Below are 23,325 nucleotides of genomic sequence, written 5' to 3' on the forward strand. Positions count from 1 at the left end.
AAAGATATTGGCTTATTTGCTGCAGCGAATGCTTATTCAGCACCGCTGTGCACTCTTGTCTCATGGAATGATGATCTCAGCCCTGCGACGGAAAGACTGTTAGCATCCCGATTTTACACCCGTGGAAACTGAGGCTCGGAGAGAGTTGCCCAAGCTTGTTCAAACAGCCAAAGGCAGAGTGAAGATTCAGGCCTTTGGGATCAGCCTCCTACTCCTGCTGTCCAGCTCATCTTTGCTTTAAACCGGAAGTCAGCAAGCTTTTTCTATAATGGGCCTGAGAGGAGTATTTTAGACCCTGTGGGATATACAGTCTCTGTTGCTGCAGATATTCAGCTCTGACATCATAGCTTGTCGGCAGCCAGAGATGGCATGCGCATGAATGAACGTGACTGTGTTCCAATAAAACTTTATGTACAAAAGCAGGTGACAGTCCAGATTTGGCCCCTGGGCCATGGCTTGTCAGTCCCTGGCCCCAGCCTCTGAGCTGCTGCGTGAATTCTTGGCGAGTCAACATGCAGTTGTAGGTTATCCTCGGGGGTATTAAAATCGTTTCTGGAAGCATGTTCACCTGTTCGGACTCATATCTGACTCCATTCCTGCTCATTTCCTCTGCATGGAGAGATGAAGCGCTGCGTGACCTCTACTGCCCACAATACCCTTATCCCCCACCCCTGCTCCAGACCCCCCACCCCACGGGAGTAACGGGTAACATCAGTAACCTCAGGGACGTCCGGAACAGCTGGGCTGGAAGGAAAATGAATTGTGGGTGAATCAGCAGTGAAGTTGAGGACATCTTTCTTCCCTAAACACTGAAATCAACCCATGCTTGTGGTAGGCAGAATAATGGTACCCCACAAATCGCCCTGTCCTAATCCCAGAAGCTGTGAATCTGTGACTTTATATGTGACTTTACTTTGCAGAGATGATTAAGTTAAGGGTGCTGAGGTGGGAAGATTACCCTGGATTATTCAGATGGATCCTAAAAGTTACCACGGGGTCTTATCAGAGGGAGACAAGAAGGTGAGAGACGGCAGGAGGTGATGTCAGGACGGCAGGAGCAGAGACTAGAGTCATAGGTTCGGAGCCAAGAAGTGCAGCCAGGGTCTATCAGCTGGAAACGGCAAGGCATGGATTCTCCTCTGGGGCTTCTGGAAAGATCCAGCTCTAGTGACATCTTGATTTTAGCCCCTTGTGACTTAGTCCAGCACCTCCGACCTCCAGAGCTATAAGAAGATAAACGTGTTATTTTAAGCCACCAAGTGTGCCATAATTTGTTACAGCAGCAACAGGAAAACTAATACAGTGCTCAAAGCAGAAAATTTGGAAAACACAGGAAATGCATAGTTTTCCCAATTTTGTTGAGATGTATTGACATATAACATTGTACGCGCTTAAGGTGCACAACATAATGATTTGAAACACGTGCGTGTTGCAAAGTGATCAGCACAATCCTCGTGTCTATGCATCACCACACAAGGTTACAAATTTGTCTCCTTGTGATGAGAACTTTTAAAATCTACTCTCAGCAACGCTCAAAGATACAAAAACAATCATTGTTAACTGTGGTCACTATGATGTGCGTTACTTCCCCAGGACTTACTTGTCTTCTAACTGCGAGTCTGTACCTTCTGACCACCTTCAGCCCGTCCCCTAACCCACCTGGTTGTTTCTACGAATTTTTTTTTCCAATTCTGCATGTTACATGATCCCATACAGTATGTATCTTTCTCTGTCTGACTTATTTCACTTAGCACAGTGCCTCCGAGGACCATCCATGCTGCAAATGGCAGGATTTTCTTTTTTTTTTTTTAAGGCTGAATGGCATTCCATTGTATGTACAAATATACATATATGCTCTGTGTGTGTGTGTGTGTGTGTGTGCACGCGCACGTATGCATACCATTTGCTTTATCCATTTACCCATCAGTGGACACTTCAGTTGCTTCTGTGTCTTGGCTCTTATAAAAAATGCTGCAGTGAACATGGGGGTGCAGATTAATGCTCCAGGATAGTGATTTCATTTCCTTCGGATATATTCCCAGAAGCTGGATCACGTGGTAGTTCTATTTTTTATATTTTGCGGCACCCGCATACTGTTTTCCCCAATGGCTGTGCCAGTTTGCACTCCCACCCGTGGCGCCCCACGCTTTCTCCTCCCCCCCCCCCACACATCTCTTCTGTATTTTTGATCGTACACATCTTAAGGGGTGTGAGAGGATATCTCACTGTGTCCTAAGGGATTTTCTGAAAGCCTCTGTAATCCAAGGGGGAAAAATTAATATTTTAGACTATGGTTTTACAGACTTCTCTGTGTGCATGTGTCCCCAGGAAGCTAAGAAAAATGGGATTGTGCTCTGGGTGACTCTCCAAGTTCAGGGGCTCTGTTCTCAGGGAGCTACAGGTGGGAGGGTGGCTTGGATGTCCAGAGCTCTGCTCCCTTTGCACCTGCTCTCAGCCCCTTGTAATCCAGCGGGTCTGCAGAAATCTGGAGCCCCTCGAGGGCGGGCAGGGAGCCCCTGCGGTGGCTGCGGGAGCCCAGTCAGTTACGTGAAGGGACAGCTCAGGCACGTGCTCATGGTGGTGTTTCCGTTCTTTTGCCAGCGTCCCACTACTACAAGTACAAGCAGCAGTTCATCTTCCCGGGTGAGTCCGTGTGCCCGGACCCTTCCGAGCGAGCCTGCTGAGGTGCCTGGGTTGCCAGAATGGATGGGGGTGAAGATTGCCGGGGTGGGCAAGCTCAAAGAGGATGGTGGCGGACCACTAGACCCCAGGATAATGGCAGGATGGAGAGGTGGAAAAGGAAAAGGGTAAAAAGGAGGGGGGAAAGGAAAGACTGGGAGGCCCCAAGGGCACAGTGGTACCAAGGAGATCCCAAAACACAGGGCAAGGCCTGAGGAGATGGTCTGCCACAGAAGGACGGGCCAGGATGAGGAAGGGTCCAGAGCCATGTGGCAGGGGAGAGGCAGTCAGAGGGCTGAGTTGGGCACTGGGAGATGTGACACCAAGTGGCCTCACCATCCCAAAGAGAACTCAGGAGTTGGGGGGTGATTTGGAGGTGCCCAGTGGATGCTTCAGGTCAGAGGCTCGGGGTTCTGGCAGCCCCCTAGTCAAGAGTGGGGAGTTTTGTTCAGGATGTCATTTTGGAACACCGGTGCCTCTGAGCAGGAGAAGTTCAAGTGATCGAGGAAGGGACAGAGGGGACTGACCAGCCCCAAGGCCACCATGATCTGGTGAGAAGTCACTAGCTGTCCCGTCTCCCAGGAATCAGGTCTTTGGGGGAGACTGTGGACTCCACGTTGGATTTCTGACTGTCTCATGTCTGCCTCTCAGATGTGGTGCCGGTGCCGGAGACGCCGACCCGGGCGCCCCAGGTCATCCTGCATCCAGTGACCTCGAATCCAATGTAAGTGGAACAGAGCCCTCCTTCTCCTGTCCCGGGTCCTCAGTCTGCTCAGGCTCACTGTCTTCTGTCTTCCGAGTCCTGGAATTGATGGGGTGGGATACTGAGGGACAGACATCGGGAATGACTCCAAGAGAGGGAGGGGATAGTAGCCTCTCTCAGCCTGGTCCCAACGAGTCATCTATGCTTTGTGTCCTGGTCCTGCTTGTCAAGTGTGATTTCCGGGGGCCGGATCAGTTCCTTAGGATCTCCAGACTTTTCTATGACCAGAAAGTTAACTTCCTGTAAAAGCTAGAACTTAATGAAAGAAGAGTCCTTCTCCATCATTCTCCCACCCTTTAGAAAGCATAATTTACCATCACCCCCTTCCCTCCACCCCCTCCCCCTTCAGTCCATGGTTCGTTTTCAGTATTCAGTAGTCTTTCAAGATTTGTGTCCCTCACTCTCCCCAGTTCTCTTTCCCCCTTCCTCTCCCTATGGTCCTCTGGTGATGGTCATGGTGAGGGTCACTTGTGGGGAGAAGCACTGGGTGTTATATGGAAACCAATTTGACAAGAAACTATTAAAAAAAAAAAAGCATAATTTAGGTTTATACCAGATCAGCAAACTACAGTCGATGGGACAAATCCTATATGCTGCCTGTTTTTAGAAATAAAGTTTTATTGGGACACCTGGGTGGCTCAGTCAATTAAGTGTGTGACTTCGGCTCAGGTCATGATCTCACAGCTTGTGGGTTCAAGCCCAGCACTGGGCTCTGTGCTGACAGCTCAGAGCCTGGAGCCTGCTTTCGATTTTGTGTCTCCCTCTCTCTCTGCCCCTCCCCCACTCACACACACTCTCCCTCTCAAAAATAAATAAACATTAAAAAGTTTATAAACAAAGTTTTATTGCAACACAAGCATGCCCTTTGTTTACGACATCCTGTCCCCAGTGGCTCTCAGACTACAATGGCAGAGCTGAATGGTTCTAACAGAGACCATACAGCCTGCAAAGTCTAAAAGATGTACTATCTGGCCCTTTACCGACCAAGTGTGCTGGCCTCTGGTTTATACCATTATAAAAATAATATAAACTAGTTTTAGAACATGTGGACTGTTCTATAAAAAAAAAAAAGGGGGGGGGCGCCTGGGGGGCTCAGTCGGTTAAGCATCTGGCTTCGGCTCAGGTCATGATCTCGCGGTTCGTGGGTCCAAGCCCCGCATCCGGCTCTGTGCTGACAGCTACCTCAGAGCCTGGAGCCTGCTTCGGATTCTGTATCTCCCTCTCCCTCTGACCCTCCCCTATTCCCACTGTCTCTGTCTCTCAAAAATAAAGAACATAAAAAAAATTAAAAAAAAAAAAGAAAGGAAAACTAATCACTCATCATCATACCACCCTTAGAATTTTGATCTGTGCTTTCTCTTCACGTTTTTACATCCTTGTGACTCATGATACACGTCTTTTCCAACCTGCTTTGTTATCCCTTTAAAAAGCTCTGGCGTTGCATTTTTCATATTATCCCAGACTCTTCATAGACATTGGTCTTCATGGCTGTAAAATATTATTATCAATGTAGAATAATGGCCTTAACCATTCCCCTGCAGCCAACATCTCTGTCCATGGCACCTTTCACGTCCTTGGGACACACACTCTCTTTCCAGGAGGTCTACTGTTTGTGCCGTCCAAGTGACACCACCTCCCTTGACTTAACTTCTCTGGTCGTGGCCAGAGTGTAGGGCATGCTAGACACCTAATTTCGATTTGACCGGGTTTCCCAACTCACAGTTTTGCCTACTTGGTTGTTCTTCTGCCTCTCCTAACTGTTCTGTCCTTCCTGACCCATGGTACGGACTTTGTCAAAGACCCAAATGGTACATCTGTGAAATCAAAGGGGCAGCAGTTTGCCGGGGAGATTGTGCTGACTTCCAGCTCCGGGTCGTTTGTCTGCTGCACGTAAGCTAATTCCACAATTTGTGCAAGACGATCTCGGGTTATTAACTGGCAGTCAGAGAGCGCCAGCGAAATACGGGGTCGATAAGCTGCCATCCGCTTAAACGTGCAAGGAGTGACGGCCACCAACACTTCACAGGAGGAAATAATTTAATCGCCCGGCGACTGTAATCACACCTGGTTGCAGGCGGAGGAGGGCTGCCTGGTTGGCTGTTGGGTGTGAGGGGGGACTCCGGCTGCATTGTGCCACCCCGATCTCCCCAAAGTGTCAAGTTCCCCGGAAATGTTTCAGCCATCATTGTGCGTGTTCAGTCCGCCTTCCCGGCCGGGCTGGAAGTGACTGGTTGATAGGAAGGCAGACGGAACGTTGTGACCTGCCCTTCTCTCCCCCTTGTTTTAGTTCTTGCAGCCTTTTCAGACTCCCTCTCGCCAGGAGCCCCTCCGGGAAGTGGATTGGCTCTGTCTGCAGGGTCGACAGCTTCTTGGGGGTCTCAGGATTAGGACAGCGGTGACCCCTCAAGTGAGGAGGTGGGGGGGATGCGCTAAGCTGCCAGAGGTGATCATTGTGATTCCTTCTTGCCCCTGGTTCCAGCTTCGCTGTGCCTTCAGCAGCCCAGTTACTGGCTCCCCGTGCACCCCATAAACACACACATCCTCTGCTCCGAAAACACACCCCCAGAAACACCTCCAACACACACTGCCCCCCACGTCCCAGTCACAGGCCATGTGCTCCCACACTCCCCTCACACCGAAGGACATACCCAACTGACTGTCAACGCAGTGTGCCCCCAACATCCCCACGAATTACACCCAACTCACGCGCACCCAGAACATCCCCGGCACGGAGCGCATCCCATAATACCCACGCAGTACTCAGTCTATACTTAGTACTCACACACGCAAACGCACCGTGTCCCCCCAGCACCCGCACTCAGCCTGCGCCCACGCTGGGAACAGCTGCGGATCACGAGCTCCTGACTGCATCACACTCGCACACGGACGCGTGTGCATGTACGCGCGTGCGCGCACCCCTGTGTCTTCTAGTCCGATACGGTTTTGCTCGTTCTTATTGCACACATCCCGGTTCAACGTGATTGGCAACATCCAGCTAACTCAAACACTGCGAATTTTCAAAATATATCCCATAATCTCTCCAGGGAATTTTCCATCATACCCAATTCATGCCTAACTTTTGGCCCTTGTCACTTTTAGCCTTCTTGCACAGTATCTCTGTACTGCTTTCGTCCCTTCGGCAGTAATATGCTATTCCTCAAGGTCGGGAGCCGTGCAGGTTTCAAGTCTGTATCCCTCGGAGGGCCTCACACTGCTCCTGACACATCAGGTTTTCCCCACTATCCGGAAGTAGAGCATTCCCCAAAACCTTTTCATAAGCCAAGTGGTGTCATGCCAAGAAGCAATTACCATTCTGTTTCTAATGGAAAAATTAGGGGGGGTGTCCCCAGACCTGAAAACTCTCTCTTGGGCTTTTCTGATACCTTAGGACGCATCTTGCTAATGGATGCACAAAGTAAATCGAGACTAAGCACAGATGCTCAGAGATACAGGTCAGAGGTATGGAGGCTTGATGGGGAGAGGCTGAGGGCGGCTCCCAGGGAAGGATCTTGGCGGCCCCCACCACTCACACTGCGCAGGGGGCCCGCCGCCTCTGTAATGGCTCGCTGCAAAACGGAAGCTGAGGCAAGTTTTGCTTTTCACCCTTTTTCTTGTTTAGCAAAACAGACACCAATGTAGCTCTTTCATAAAAGCAAAGCAGTGTGGTGCCGATTTTCAAAAACCAGGGTGGTACCAGTAATCCCAAACACTAAAGTTCTTCCAGAAGATTCCGAACCCGAGTGAACTTTAGAGCTCTCATTTTTTTAAAGAGTTTTAATGTTTATTTATTTCTGAGAGAGAGACAGACAGAGCATGAGCAGGGGAAGAGCAGAGAGAGGGAGACACAGAATCTGAAGCAGGGTCCAGGCTCTGAGCTGTCAGCACAGAGCCCTATGCGGGGCTCGAACTTGTGAACTGCGAGATCATGCCCTGAGCCAAAGATGGCCGCCCAACCGACTGAACCCCCCCCAGGCGCCCCACTTTAGAGCTCCCATTAATTCCTTTCTAGCAAACAGCCAGACTTCCGAAGACTCTTCTGCCCAGGGCATTTAGACTAATTTATAAGGAGGCTGCTAGATTAGTGGAAACTAAAGCAATAAAGAAAAATGAGCCCTGAGCAGCCCAGAAAAAAAAATCTATTTAAAACAGTGTCCTTATCATTGTTTCTTCATGACAGGGTTGTGGATTAGTTTAAACACAAGTGTTGAAGTGGATTTTGAGATAAAGGCTTGATGGTGAGGGCTTCTCATTTGAAGATTCTCCATACACGGCTAAACAATACACAGACCTACGTCTGCACCTGAGGGTCACACTTATTTTTCTTTTCTTTAAAGCTTGGAAGGAAATCCATTACTTCAAATTGAAGTGGAGCCAACCTCAGAGGTGAGATTTGGAGAGGGCGAAGCACCTTTTCCCCTCCGGCCGCCCAGCGCTCAGATGGGTGTCTTTAATGACGCAGAGGGCTTGGGGTGGAGGGGGGCGGGGTGGCCCTGTCTGATGGATGTTCTAACGAGTGGTGGCCCCTCACGGCCCCAAGCCTAATGGTCCGTTATATGGTGCGCATCATGGAAAAGCTGGCTGTGCAGAAGTTGGCAAGAGATTTGCATTCTTAGCTGAAAAATCAGTTTAGGGCCAGGTGAATACCAAGGCGGCTGTGCCCCACTGCCTTCCAAAGACTACATTGGACGAGGCGGGGTCCTGGGGACATTGAGCTTGGCAGGCCTTTGAGAATGGTCTTTGAGAAATCAACGAAGTGCCCTTGGTGAGAACCAGGAACCCCTTGGCCCTGCCGGTGTGTCCTGAACTGAAAGGAATAGAGCCAGGCTTTCCGGAGAAAATCCCGTCCTTTCTGCCGTACTGTGGTCTTTGAAAAATTATCCTGGGGGAAGCCGATGTGTCCCGTGTCATTTCTCCTGAGTGGGCTGTGAGGGACCGTTTGCTCAGGAAGACCACAACAGGCCGAGGGGCCACTTTCTGAGGCTGCTTCATCAGCCGGGGCGCCTGCTCCTCCCTCCCTCCAGCTAAAGGAGCCAGGGGGCGGGGCACTCCCAGCCCCCATGCTGGGAACATGGGTCCCTGGCCCTTGAGCAGTTAATGATCTGTAGTGGTCACAAGTAGGTGTCCCTGGGCTGCGTGGGTGTGCCGGATACAAATGCAGATTTCTGCCCCTGGCCGCCTGCTTTCTGATTCAGCAGCCCTGGGGAGGGCCCAGGAATCTGCATTTTCCCAGGAAGCTCAGTGCCTGTTGCATAGAGGTGGGCAGGTCCGTACAAGGAACTTACCCAGCGTTCATCTCACTGGAAACCTCACGCCATCCCCAGAGGCGGATTTGATTCGCTACACTTCATGACAGGAAAAGGAAGTCTCAGGAAAGTCACGTGGCTTGCCCATGATGTCTTGGCTTGCCTAGTTACACGTGTGTGATAAAGGCGACAGGCTAAACTATGGGGGCATCAGGTGTCTGCATAGGACATGTGACAACCCTCACGGTAGAGTGCCTTGCCCACACAGAGGCCAGGTTTCAGCTCATGTCTTCTCATTGTTAAACCCATCCCACCAGCCTCCCTTCTATCCTCTGCCCTGGCGGCTGCGTAGGAAGCCCAGGCAGCTGGTCTGGTCAGTGCAGAGTAGCTCTGACCGCTCCCTTTTTCTGACTCATCAATTCCAGATTCCCTGGGGGAAATCAAAAGGCACTCTACACTGAGGGCTGTCACAGGTTCTATGCAGACACCTGATGCCCCCATAGTTGAGCCTGTCGCCTTTATCACACACGTGTGAGTAGGCAGGCCAAGACACCACGGTAGAATAGGAGGGCGTTGGATATTAGGAGTTGAGACACCCGACTTTTAACCCTAGTTCTGCCTGTCTGTGTGATAGCCGGGCATCTCCTAGGATGAGCAGTCAACCCCGTTTGCTGGGACAGAGGGGTTTGTCAACAGGGTCTTTAATCTCTACGCCCGGTGTGGGACTCCAGCTTACAACCTTGAGATCAAGAATCACATGCTCTGCTGACTGAGCCTGTCAGGTCCCCCCACCGAGGGGTCTTTCAGTGCCCAAACCAGGAAAGTCCCAGCAAACCGGAATGGGTGGCCCCCTGGCATTTCTCCTCTATGATCCTCAGTTTCCTCCATAGCACAGGACCGTTGGATTACCATGATCTCCCTTTCACCTCCTTCATTGTATACGATTCTAGACAAGAGTGGCCTGAGCTAATAGATCTGGGTGCACACGCGCCAAAACGTGTTCAGACCTGCACGTGCACAACGGGACCCTCGTGGGAAGGGGGAGCGGTGTGGGAGCCGCTCTGACCGCTCCCCCCTATCTGCCCACAGAATGAAGAGGGCCATGACGAGGCTGAGGAGTCGGAGGACGACTTCGAGGAGATGAACCTGTCCTTGCTCTCAGCCCGGAGCTTCCCACGCAAGGCCAGCCAGACCAGCATCTTCCTGCAGGAGTGGGACATCCCGTTTGAGCAGCTGGAGATCGGCGAGCTCATCGGAAAGGGCCGCTTCGGGCAGGTGTACCACGGCCGCTGGCACGGCGAGGTGGCCATCCGGCTCATTGACATCGAGAGGGATAACGAAGAACAGCTCAAGGCCTTCAAGCGGGAGGTGATGGCCTACCGGCAGACGCGGCATGAGAACGTGGTGCTGTTCATGGGCGCCTGCATGAGCCCGCCCCACCTGGCCATCATCACCAGGTCAGTCCTGCCTGGGCTCCCGCACCGTGGATCCCCGCCCAGCGCTGTGCTCCTGACCACGATGAGAAGCGTGTGGGGGGGTGGGGGGAGGGGGGAGGCTTCTGGTTGACTCCTCGTTCTGGAGGATGGAGCGTCTCTAGGTCTGCCATTCGCAGTTGTGTGGTTCTAAGATTTGAGCGTCCAGGAAATGCCTTTGATGGTAAAACTCTTTGGCAGAGCCGTGCCACGGGGAGAGCACTGAATGGGAAGGGAGGGAAGTCGGTTCTAGATCCCCCTGTGCTCCGAGTGCTTGTGAAACAATATCGCTGAGACTCACCGTCTCCACACGTAAATATATCTGATTTGACGAAGTCAGAAGTTGGCAGACTTTTTCTGTAAAGGGCCCAATAGTGAATGGTTGTGGCTTTATGGGCCAGGCAGTTGCTGTAGCAGCTGCTCAGCTCTCCCTCTGGGGCGTGAAAGTAGCCACAGACAAGATGTATGTGGATATACATGGTTGGGTGCCAATAAAACTTTACTTATAAAAGCTAGCAACATGCTGGATTTGGCCCTTGGTCTCCACTTTGCTGGGCTAAGATTCTGACAACTGTTACTGTGGCTTTCGTGAAAGCAGTAGAGAACATTTGGAGAGCTTTACCCCTGCTATTTTTAATATCCAGGGTCCATGGTCAATAGAGAACTGGCAAAAATGTCAGGTGATAGCAACTTTCCTGAACTTGCTCTCTAATCTCCCCCAGTGACGTGGGGCACTGGGGAAAAAATAGCTCTGGTTTCAGATGAGCAGTTGTGAAACTGTCCTTTGGTGTGTGCTTAAACTCTGGCTGTAATTCTCCTGTTGCGTTGGGACTGGGACAGTGGTGCTGTCCTTGGTGTGGCCTGTGATGCCAAGACTCACTTAGGAGCTGTCTCCTTCCCATTCTCAGCTCAGGTGATAAGATCCCAAGGACGCAAGCCTCTCCTCCTCCAGGCAGGTGCCCTAACAGGAGCTGTGAGCTCAGGGAAGACCTGGTGTGTTGGGATCTTTTCCCTTGTGATACACAGCATCCTTGAGTCTATTTATAAGATCTCAGTGGTCAGAGGAAAATGAGTTATTGTCTGTCATCACTGCTTATGCAGATGATGGATTGACTGGAATCCATGTGTCCAGGGGCAAATGTTTTCAAAGGATTGGAGATCGAGAGATGGCCCTTGAGTCCTCCTTAGACCAGGGTAAAAATGGTTGTCCTCAACTCCAAAAAGGACAGAAGAATCTCTCAAATAATCAGTTCAGGTCATATTAGGGGCTGAGCTGTTCTCATGAGGTGAGTGTATCAGTAAGTGCTTGCTGAGTAACAAATTACCCCTATACTCAGAGTTTTCCTCTATTCTGTGGACAGTTCTGTGCTGAACCAGGCCCAGTAGCTGGGCTCTTGGATATTTGTGTGGTCAGCGGGCAGGTCAGACAGGGGGCTGGTCATTCTTGGAGGGTCTCACTCACATGTCTGCAGGTTGGCAGGTTATCAGCCGGGGTGCCCCCATTCTCCTCCTCATGGTGTCGTATCCCCCAGCAGCTTAGCTTGGGCTCATTCCCATAGTGGTCTCGGGGATCCCAGGGAAGGAAGAGGTCAAGCCCTGATGGACAAGTGCCTTTCACTCCTCTGTGTTGCATTGACCGATATACATTGGCCAGACCAAGTCACGCAGTCAACATAGATTCACAGCATGAAGAAACTACTCTACTTCTGTATGGGAGGTTTGCAGCGTCCCATTGCAGGGACATAGATGCAGGGAGAGGGACGATTTATGACCGCTTCTAAAACCTGCCACCGCTCCTCTCCTCCTCTGTCATCTAGCATGTGGCGTCCCCTTGCCTGCCCCTTTATTTGGGGTGCACACCGCTGGCCTTCTGTTCACCACTCCCCACCAGTCCATCACCCATATTTCTCTCTAGTCCTCCTCACCTTCTGGCTTATTAACTCCTCTTTTTTACATTCCCCAAACTAGAGACTTGTAATCCACCGTCTCCTCTCCTTTGCCTGGCGCTTCTGCGAACCTCTGGCCTCCCGCCCTCTGACTCACCCGGTGTTATTGGTGGATCCCAGTTCCCAGCCTCCCTCACCCCTTCCCCCAGGGCCGGCTTGTTGGAGGTGGACAGAGTGGGCGAAAAACCATCCTTGAGGATCGAGTGGTCATTATGAACGTGTGCCACTCATCCCCTAAGCCAGCTGCATTTCTGGCCCTTTTCTATTCTGTACAAACTCTGGCCCCCCCTCCCCGGGCGACATAACTGCCTGCAGATTTCGCAAATAGCGCAGCCTTTTCCTGGCGCCGTGATAAAGATGCAGCTTTGGGACGTGTCATTGGTCTCTGGAGGGTTTTGGTATTTTGCGTGAAGAAGCCAGATGAGCCCCAAAGTGGCATTTATTCCATATCGTTGTGTCATTACATATTTATCTTAGGGAGGGGCTCGTGCGTCCCTTCCTCCCGTCGAGCTCCGTCCATTTGTCGACCCCCAGGCCTCTTCTCCAGACATTCGGTTTGAAACGTGATATTCGAGTAATTGGATTAATCACCTGCATCCGCATCGTTGGCTGGCAGAGGTCGATGGCTGGACAATCGCCAACCAACTGGAACAATTTTGGGGCCCTGGATTTATTTTACAGAGAACATAAGACCAGATAATTACCTGGCATATTCCGGCTAAATTCACAATGGCGTGTTCTAGCCAATTACTTAGTAATTATCATCGAAGTTAACAAGTATTTCTAAGATTAGCTTCCTTGTAATGCGATGTGTATGGCTCTTGGGGAATGAGTAATAACCAACTAGTTACCCAATTGCTGTACCCACAAATACGATTAGCAGCAGGATTGCTAAATCGTTTCACGATTGTGTCATTATGAGATTATTGCACAGCTATTGGCAGTCTGCACAATCGCTCATTTTAAAAACTCCAAATGGAATCTGAAAGCCGACAGAGTTGAATGAAAACATCTCTCATTTTTCTGCCTTGCTGCCGCGTTCCCCGGGCCTCAGTGTCCCCATCTGCTAATGAGGAGGCAGAAGTAGATGTTTGTGGCTGGGTCCCTCCAACGCTGACACAATGCTTTGGCTCTCGGGGGATGGGCTGGCTCAAGGAGCAGCCTGGAACCGCTCTGGGGCAGGGCGTCTGGAAGGATGGTCCCCCTGGGGCCCCTGGGTCAGAGTGGACAAGGGGAGGAAGGCCTTTCAAATGCAGATAGCTGGGGGTTATATTTCCCAGGGACCTTGTGATTAGTACACACTTGGTGGCTTGGAATGGGGACCCCTGGGTGGCTCAGTGGGTTAAGCATCCTACTCTTGATTTCAGCTCAAGTCATGATCTCACAGTTCGTGAGTTTGAGCCCCACGTTGGGCTCTGTGCTGAGCATGGAGCCTGCTTGGGATTCTCTCTACTCCTCTCTCTCCCCCTCCCTGAAAATAAACAAAGGAACATTTTACAAACGACACGCCTTTATCATTCTGCAGTTCTGGAGGTTGGAAATCCAGAGTGGGTCTCTAAAGTGAAGGGTTCTTCTCCTTTCTGGAGGCTCTGAAGCAGAACGTGTCCTTGTCTTTTCCAGCTTCTAGAAACATTCCTCGTAGTCTTTGGCTTGTGGCCCCTTCCTCCATCTTCAAGGCCAGCAGCATAGCCTCTTGCTCCGTGGTCACACAGCCTACTTCATGGTCAGGTCTCACTCTAACAGGGACACTTGGGATTGCATTGGGGACCCAGCCACCCAGAAACATCTCCCATTTCAAGACACTTACTGTTTATTTATTTTTGAGAGAGAGACAGTGTGAGCTGGGGAAGGCACAGAGAGAGAGGGAGACACAGAATCAGAAGGAGGCACCAGCCTCTGAGCTGTCAGCACAGAACTTAACAGATGGAGCCACCCTGGTGCCCCTCAAGGCGCTCAATTTAAATCATATCTACAGAGTCCCTTTTGCAATATTGAGGTCACAGTTTCCAGGGATCAGAAGCTGGATATCTTCGGGCTCTAGTTTTCAGTCTATCACATCACCTTGGATCTTGGGAATCAAGTCTGTTTGTAGGTTAAGACTTTCTAACCACGCCCCCAGGCCATTCTAACCCGACTAATATTTGGGAACCACATCCTAGGGAGTATTAGCAGGGGGTGCCTCCTGTGTCCCCAGCAGAATGCAGAGGGAAATGGAAACAGGGAAGTTTAAAAAAAATAGACCAGGGGCACCTGGGTGGCTCAGTCGGTTAAGCATCTGACTTCAGCTCAGGTCACGATCTCACGGTTCATGGGTTTGAGCCCTGTGTCAGGCTCTGTGCTGACAGCTCAGAGCCTGGAGCCTGCTTCAGATTCTGTGTCTCCCTCTCTCTCTGCCCCTACCCTGCTCACTCTGTGTCTCTCTGTCTCTCAAAAATAAATAAACGTTAAAAAAATAAAAAATAAATAAACCAGACAACATTACAAATAGGATCTCAGCGGGAAGAAATTTGTTGTTTTTCTGGTGCTGACAGGAGTGTGGACCAGCCCGCCTTAGCTGGGTGCCATGGAGACAAAACCAAAGCAAAACGCTCCAGTGGCTGTCACCAAGAGGGCCTCATTCAGGGGAGCCTGATCCCACTGAACCCATACGGGCCAGACTACAGACGTGGAAACTGAGGCCAGGAGAGGAAAGTGGGGCCGGGATAGGAGCGCAGGTCTCTATGAAGGCACGTCACTGTCTGACCGCTTGCAAACCCCATCCTCCCCCAAAGCGTGTCCATTCATTGATTCATTGATTCATTCATTCATTCATCAGATGTTTAGTAAACACCTTATGGGCCAGGCACTTTCCTGGATGTTAGGGGCTGTGGTGAGCAAGACAGACGTGCACCCTGTTCTCAGAGTGCTGTGCTTCCAGTGGCAAGTCGTCATGAGATCATTTGAGAAGGTCCCAGCGTGTTGAAGGAAAGAAACCAGAGCCGTGCTGCACAGAGACCGGGGGACTGGAGTTATCTTAGGTGCACGCTGTGTGGGGGTGAGGATCAAGGCAGCCTCTCTGAAGAAGTGACGTTTGGGCAGAGACCTGAGTGCGAGGAGCCAGCTCTGCAGACTTGGGGCAGGGCACACCCAGTAGAGGGAACAGTAGATGCAAAGGCCCAGGGGTAGCTATGAGCAGGGTGTGCTTCAGGCCTGGAAAGAGGACTGTAGTGGCAGAACGTGGTAGGGAAGGAGGAGAGGGGAGCCAGTGAGGACAGAAGCTGGCGGGAACCAGCCTGGGGGGGGAGGGGTGCTCACGCCTGGTGGAGGCGGGCACTTTTTAAAACAAGCCCAATGCCTACAACAGTCTTTCAGCCTCAGTTCTGTGACATTGGGGACCGTATCATTCATTTAGAGAGGTCCGGCCTGTGCACCGTAAAATGGTTAGCAAGATCCCTGCCCCCCACCCACGAGATGCCAATAGTACCAAGTCCCTCGTTGTGAGAACCGAAAATGTCTTCACATACTGCCAGATGTCCCCAGGGGCAAAGTCACCCCCAGGTGAGAACCAGTGCCTGAGAGTCTTTGATTTAATTAGTCTGTTCAGGCCTCGGGTCTCTGTACAAAACTGCCCCTCGTGACTCTATCTGGCAGCTGGGAGACCCCCCCGAGACCCTCTCCTGTACGGCCCGGAAGACCAGCAAGATGTCTGGATTTTATGCTCAGGGTAGCAGGTGGGTTGTGGGCGGCAGCGACAAACAAAACCCAAGAAACTCCCAACATAGAGGGCGAGGGCCAAAGGGGCGTATTTTGACAGCTGCCGAGGCCACAAAAGCTCAAGGAAATGTCCGTTTATCGCCCGGCTTCCCCTCCCCACCCCATGGCCAGAGCAGATGACTTCACCAGGCGCCAGCGTTCTTTCCCCCCAGCCCAGCCCGCTGCCCGCAGCCAGACCAGGAAGCGGGCTCGTGAGGGGCGCCCTGTGTGGTCGCTGTGTGGGGTGTGCACTCAAGCCGCTCACTCTTGTCATCGCCAAGGGGGATGGGGGGGGCCTGGGGAGGGAGAAGCCGCCCCATTCTTCCTGGAAAGGTTTACCACAACGTCCCAACGCCCTCACTGGCCCCCATGTCTCTGGAAGGGAAGACGGGGTGAGCTCCAGGGACAGGGCAGGGGCGTGGCGCCATCACCTGTTTCCTTGACTTGCACCTGCAGGAGGCACAGCTGATGCTGGTGTCTGAAACCATCTCCTGGCCTGAGGGGCACTTCTATTTAATGCTGATAAACGCAGAGCCCCCAGAGCAACGCATTGCACCACCCTTCCTCCAGGGCTTTGCTTCAGGCCAGGCATGGCGAGCTTCTCCCATTTATTATTGTGCCCGTTTTACGGATGGGAAAACTGAGGTCAGGTGGGCGCCGAGAGCTTCTGCCCAGGTCATAGGACAAGTAAGTGGGAGAACCTGGAATTGAGCAAACATATATCTAAATATTAGTCTAGTGTGTTGCTTCTCTGCGGGAGTTCACCACCGCGGATCATGTCACACTTACCTGGGGGACTTGGGGACAGTACCCATCTTAGTTCAATGAGCCATAGCCTCTGTCATTCTGATTGTGTCCCGGAGGACTTGATCCACCACAGTTTGAGAGCCACTGGCTTCTTAAACTGGTTTCGTTTCTTGTGGCTTCGATTCTGAGAATGCACTGACATGTCCTGTGAGTGCTAGGGACCAGCACACACGCGTGCACACATGCTTCCGTACATGTTCCACGTTACCTACTTTCTCTTTCTCTCTCGCTCTTCACCTTATAAACCACACACTTGCTCACTTGCTCTTTCCCTTCAGAAGACTCATTTTATTACTATTAGCAACTCACAAAGTTCCCGTAGCCTATTAGCCCCCCCATTGCCCTCCTCCAGTCTTTTTTCTAAAATCCCCAAATGATTTAAAGCCATGCTTCACAGTGCGGACCCCTGGCCAGCATCCCCTGGGGACTTTTTAGAAAGGCAAATGTAAGGGGCGCCTGGGTGATGAATGGTTACGTGTCCCACTCTTGATTTCGCTTCAGGGCATGATCTCAGGGTCATGAGTTCGAGCCCTGCTTCGGGCTCCTGCTTGGGATTCCCTCTCTGCTCCTTTTCTCTGCTTGCGGTCTCACTCTGAAAGGGGGATATTTGTTTTTAAAAACAAAAAAAGAGAAAGGCAATGTCAGGTAAAGAATCTCTTCCCTCCCATTTGGAAGCTCGGGCGTGGGTCCAGCTCGCCGGGTTTTAAGACGTCCCCCAGCAGCCTCTTCTGCACGCTCAAGCTCAGAGCCGTTGTTCTAAAGAAATGGGTTCCCACTTCCTACCCTGGGCGAACGGACTTTCTGCTGCCGAGAGCTGTGCACCCCAAAACTTCCCACACCCTCACCAAGCGATTCTGCCAGGCGGCACCGAGAGGTGAGCAACTGGGTCCAAAAGGGGCAAGGGCCTGGAATGTCCCGAAGCGAACCCCAGCAGCGGCCCGAGAGGCACCCATTCACTTCAGTGCTACCGCGAGTTCACGGCCTTCTGCAAACACGTATGGGACCCTGGCTGAGTGGCGGGCTGCACGCTAGGTGCCCAGAACACAGTTCCTAGAGTTCGCACAGAGACTTTCCATTCCAGCAAAAGAAGACTGTCAGTAACAAAGAAACAGACAATTAGGTGTAGTAATTAAAGCATTGCATGCTAGGAGGGCCACAAACAAGGAAGATTCAGAGTGACAGGAGGGCTACTTTGAGGAGGGGCTCAGAAGAGGTGTCTTAGAGGAGGTGACCTTTAACTGAGACCTAATGATGAGCAGCAGAGAAAGAGCAGTCCAGGGAGTGGACAGCAGGTGCAAAGGCCCTGAGGCGGGAATGAGATGGACCACAAGAAAGCATGTGAGTGCTAGGAACAGGGCTACAGGGCCTTAGACATGCCAATAAAAGTGTGGAGTTTATTCTGTTGCAGTAGGGAACCGGTGAGGGATTCTAAACCAGTTACTCACACCACTCTGGAAGTTTCCTGATGACTTGGCTGCTTGCTGCCTCCTCTAGCACTCAGCTTGTTGGTTCAGTGTATGAGAGCTCATTTGGTGAGAACAGTGATGGCATCGGCCCGGCCCAGCCCTGAAGGACACATGGAGAGGAAACAGGAGTCTGGTGTGTCCTGTCAGCGAGGTGTTCCCGCTTGTGTGGGGCTCAGGAAAGACGCCTGAGCGATACAGGGGCTTGGGATGTGCCCCAGGAAAGAGAAGGAAGGACAGGATTCCCTCACTGCTTTCAGGAAGATTTTTGTTAAATTCCTCACTGGGCAGGTGTCCTCCGTCCCACCCCATCGCCGGGTGCCCAGAGTCTGAGTACAGTTTTGCGGTCATGTGAGGTTGACTGTGTATGAACGCGGCATCCAGCCACAGCCGTCTCCCGGGCACAAGGTAGTAATGAAATCCGTGGGGCCTCATTTGCATATCATTCTAAATCTGGTCAATATCAGGAGCTGCTTAATAGGTGATTTCCAACTTCAAATCAGTTCTTGTTTTTCATGCTTTCAACCATAATGGCGCCAAACTACAGTGTTTGACAGACAGACAAATGAGGGGCCCTGCCTTCTGCTAAAACAGTAGTAACTCTGTGCCCGAATGAGATCTTGACTTGCTTTTCCTATAACTCTGTACTTGTAGGCTTTCTGATTTTTTTCCCCCCTCCGGGCCAGTTTGATTGTCCTAAATATAACATACAGGAGTGGGGGAGGGGGCGCTGAGCACATGAAAACTCTGTCCCCCGTCATCTAGTAGAATCGGCTTCCTTTTATGTTCAAAAAGCTGAATTGCTTTCCCTTTATAAAGCACAGCTGAAAAGGTTTTTGTCTGTGGCTGCCTTTAATTGTGCTAGAATGTAGAGCACCCCGGGACTTTTGTGAAGGAGGCGCTATAAATGCACTGCATCATTATCATTATTATTATTAGCATCATCTCATGTATGTTGCACACGCCTGTTGGTAAATGATCACATGACCAGCAGAGGACCCGCCTGGGTGAAGACTCTGCCACCAGCCACCACGTTCCTCGGATCTCAGAGATCCTAAATGAGCGTGCCTACCGTCTCTTATCGCTTAACAAGTGACTTGTGTGTCTCACTGCCCAGGTGACAGCTTGTTTGTTAATGAGAATGCAGATCAGTGAGAAGGAGAAAATGAAATTCACCTGTAATGTCTGCCACCAGAGGCAACCACGTTGGCATTTTGTTTTTCCTTCCAGGCAGTTCTCTCAGTGTACATGCAAACGCAGTTTGTATTTGTCAGAGCAGGAGTAGCTGCTGTAACAAGTAAGTCTTAAAGCATTACGTGGCTGAACACAATAGAAGTCTGTTTCTTGCTCACATAATAGTCCCAGGTGGGTGCTGCTGGGTGGTAGGTGTGGGGAGGGGTCTAAGACCAATCCCATCTTTTGGATCCATCCTTAAGGCTCAGAGTCCTCTGCTTCTAGCCAGGGAAAGAGGAAAACTGCATAGAGGTCACATGGGATGTTTGTTTGCCATCCTTACAAATGGTGTGCAGGATTCTACGCAGGTGTCATGGGCTGGCATGTCCCGTGACCACATCTGACTGGGAGGGAGGCTGAGGAAGAGCCAGCTGTATCCCCAGGAGGAAGATGACATGGGTTTTGGCGGAGAGCCAGCTGCTCTTTGACACACATTTATGGATAGATCATCTCTCCCCCTGAAGATAGGCTCACCCAGCAGCACTGTTCTGTGTACGTGCTGTTGTCACCAAGTATATGTATGAACACTCCCTTCTGGAGGACTTGAGTCTGCCACAAATTTCTTCACTTTTGTGTACCTTTGTTTCTCCATCTGTAAAATGGGATGACTTTTTCTCTCTTCCAAGGTAGTAATAAGAAGCGATGGGGCTCTAGCCCAATGCCTTCGATAAGCAGAGGTGCTCAATACCTTGTATCTCCCAGTTGCTGTAGTAATACTGATGATATTCTCTTTTTTGTTGGAATTTATTTTTTATTATAGTTTATTGTCAAGTTGGCTTCCATACAACACCCAGTGCTCATCCCCACAAGTGCCTTCCTCCATGCCCATCACCCCCTTCCCTTTTCCCCCTCCCCCATCAACCCTGTTTGTTCTCAGTATTTAAGAATTTCTTATGGTTTGCCTCCCTCCCTCTCCTTAACTGTCTTCCCCTCCCCCTCCCCCATGGTCCTCTGTTAAGTTTCTCCTGTTCCACATATGAGTGAAAACATATGGCATCTGTCCTTCTCTGCCTGACTTATTTCACTCAGCATGACACCCTCGAATTCCATCCACGTTGCTACAAATGGCCAGATTTCATTCTTTCTCATTGCCATGTGGTGTTCTGTTGTATATATAAGCCACATCTTCTTGATCCATTCGTCTGTTGATAGACATTTTGGCTCTTTCCATGCTTTGGCTATTGTTGAAAGTGCCGCTATGAACACTGGGGTACATGTGCCCTTATGCAATAGTGATGATTTTCTGACAATGACAATGGCGATCAGGGTGGCGGACGCAGCAATGGAGAGCAGCCGTATTTTGCCCCCTTGGCATCCCGCAAGCCACAGGTGCTTTGTGTTCATTATAATATCAAGTGACATGAGGTGAGGGCTGTGGTTTGACCCCTTGGCCTTATAGCCCAGCTCCGCTCCTGGCCATGTTACTTCACCTCCGTCAGCCACCAGCCGTCCGTGAGGAGATGCTGGGGAAGGAGCCGGATACACTGGTCTCCAGCTCAGATGGGAGGTTGCGGCTGGAAATAACCGTGTGTGAGTCGTCTGCAGAGAAGTGGTGATTGAAGCTGAGGCCGTCCGGGGAGGAGCAGGAGGAGGTGCCCAAGGACGGAGCCTGGAGCATTCCGGCACTGCGTGTCTTGGCGGGGAAGGGTCCCCGTGCACAGGGGACCGAGAAGCAATGGTCAGGGCTACTGGAAACCAGAGGAGCCTGGGGTCCTGAAGCCAGTCCAAAGTGGTGCCCCACGGCCCACCCCCCCCCCCGCCAACTCCCTTCTGTGACATCACTGTTTCATTTCCATTACAGCACTTCTCACCATGAGGCAATATTTTGTCCCTCAGTTTGTCTGCTTGCTTTTCATCTCTTTTCCCTACACCCCTTCCTCCACCTTAGAACATAAGCCCCAGGAAAGCAGGAGCTCAGCTATTTGACTCACCCCTGTATCCCCAGCCTCTAAAATCCAAGCTCCTCCTTAAATCCTTGTTGAATGAATGGATAACCGTTTCCAAAAATACATTCACACATATTATCACAGCCCGATCCTCTAGCAAGTGTAGCAGCAAACAATGAGTGGTACTATTTATTCAGAATCACCGAGAAATGAGTGGGACATAAGTGAAATGTAGTACAAACTGGGCGGGGGGGGGGCGGTTTGCCCATAGGATGTGGGAGAATTAACCGGGATAAAAAGAAAAGAGATGCCAATCATGTGATGTAAACTACAGCAATACAATACAGAGCCTGAGTGATGAGGGGGTATTGGCCACAAACATTCATCATGTGTAAGGTTCTGGGTGTGATGGTGGGAGTGAGGAAGGGAAGGCACGACCTCTGCCGTGGATCTCACAGACAGGTTACTGGATGATCCCCAAACAGTGTCCTAATCTCTGCAATAGGATCTACGGGGTTGTGGAGACCCACAGCTGGCTCCTTACCCAACCAAGGAATTGGCCACATGGACAAGAAGGAATTGGCATTCTTGGGGACGCCTGGGTGGCTCGGTTGGTTAAGCATCCGACTCTTGACTTTGGCTCAGGTCATGATCTTACGGGGTGTGGGTTCGAGCCCCGCATCGGGCTCCATGGGAGCAGTGCAGAACCTCTTGGGATTTTCTCTCTCTCCATCTGCCTCTGCCCCTCGCCTCCTTGCGCACCCTCGCTCTCTGACTCTCCCTCAAAATAAATAAATAAACTTAAGAATGCCAATACCGTTTTTTTTTTTTTAAACACCAAGAATCGCAATGCAAAGGGCTGGAGGTGGGAGGGAACAGGGCAGGGAAGGGGCAGAGGAGTCGGGAGCTGGAGTGCAGGCTCTATATGGGCATTAGCACGAGAGAAGAAGCTAGAGACTGAAAGGACCCTGTGAGCCAAACTAAGGAATCTGGACTTTTCTCCCAGAGGCACAGGGAGCCGCCCAGAGTTTCAGCCAGAGGAGTGAATCAATCTGGTGTATGTTTTAGAAAGACCACTTTGGGGTAATCCCTTTTGTTAGAGGAGCTTGCGGCGGGCTGTTCATCTGTCCCCCGCCCCCCTTCTGAGAATGGTGTGGATGGTTAGTGTTGATTCTCATCAGACATGGGTGGGAACACATGTGGGTTTGAATGTCCCAGGTTCCGAAAGACACTTGGCAGGCCTCCCTTCGGGGAGAGCGACAGCAAGCTGGCGGTCCTTTGGAAACAAAGGCATTTTCAACATCTTTCACTATTTGCCCAAGTTAAAAATAGCCGGCCGCCCTCCCATGTTTTGAAAGCAAGTGTGGGCAACATCAGGTCCTTAAGATGTGTTCCAGAAGCCAGAGGGACGGTCTGCTCGGCGTCGCTGACAGACTCGGGAGCAGGGGGCAGCTTCAAGGAGGGAGGCGAGGCTGTAATTAGAAGCCAGGTCCCTGCAATCTGGTCCGCCAGCCTGCAAACACTCGTTTTTCTGTCTTTAGAATGGGTTTGACAGCCCTCTGAGGGAAGGGCCCTTCAGCCCCTCCATTTACAGACAAGGAAGCAGAGGAAGCAACGTGCCTAAGGCTATAGAGCTGGGGAGAGGCCGGATGTGAACGCAGGACTGTCTAACACAGACCCCAGTCCACAGCGAGCTGTCTTTTCCCTTCCCAGCTGTGCCTAAGTCCATCACTCTTTTTATTAAGTTTATTTATTTACTTTGAGAGAGAGAGAGAGAGAGAGGGCTGGAGAGGGGCAGAGAGGAGAGAGAGAGAGAGAGAAAGAGAGAGAATCCCAAGCAGGCTCCACAGTGTGGAGCCCAATGCAGAGCTCAAACTCATGACCCATAAGCTCATGATCTGGAGCTGAAATTGAGCCAGATGCTTAACCAACTGAGCCACCCAGGAGCCCCTTCCGCCCTCTTTTTTTTATGTTTATTGGGGCGCCTGGGTGGCTCAGTTGGTTAAGCGTCCAACTTCAGCTCAGGTCATGATCTCACAGTTCCTGGATTCGAGCTCCATGTCGGGCTCTGTGCTGACAGCTCAGAGCCTGGAGCCTGCTT

The 23,325-nt window shown here is 51.2% G+C and overlaps 1 protein-coding gene across 1 annotated transcript in view; it reads left to right on the forward strand.

Annotated features, from left to right (window-relative positions):
* KSR2 (kinase suppressor of ras 2) overlaps positions 1–23,325 on the forward strand; it is a 410,482-nt gene that overhangs the window by 344,120 nt on the left and 43,037 nt on the right. The window contains 4 exon segments of the mRNA XM_029922908.1: positions 2,602–2,643; positions 3,331–3,403; positions 7,777–7,825; positions 9,775–10,142. Coding sequence (XP_029778768.1) covers positions 2,602–2,643; positions 3,331–3,403; positions 7,777–7,825; positions 9,775–10,142 — 532 coding nt within the window.

Source organism: Suricata suricatta, chromosome 14 (genome assembly GCF_006229205.1).
Source record: "Suricata suricatta isolate VVHF042 chromosome 14, meerkat_22Aug2017_6uvM2_HiC, whole genome shotgun sequence".
NCBI lineage: Eukaryota > Metazoa > Chordata > Mammalia > Carnivora > Herpestidae > Suricata > Suricata suricatta.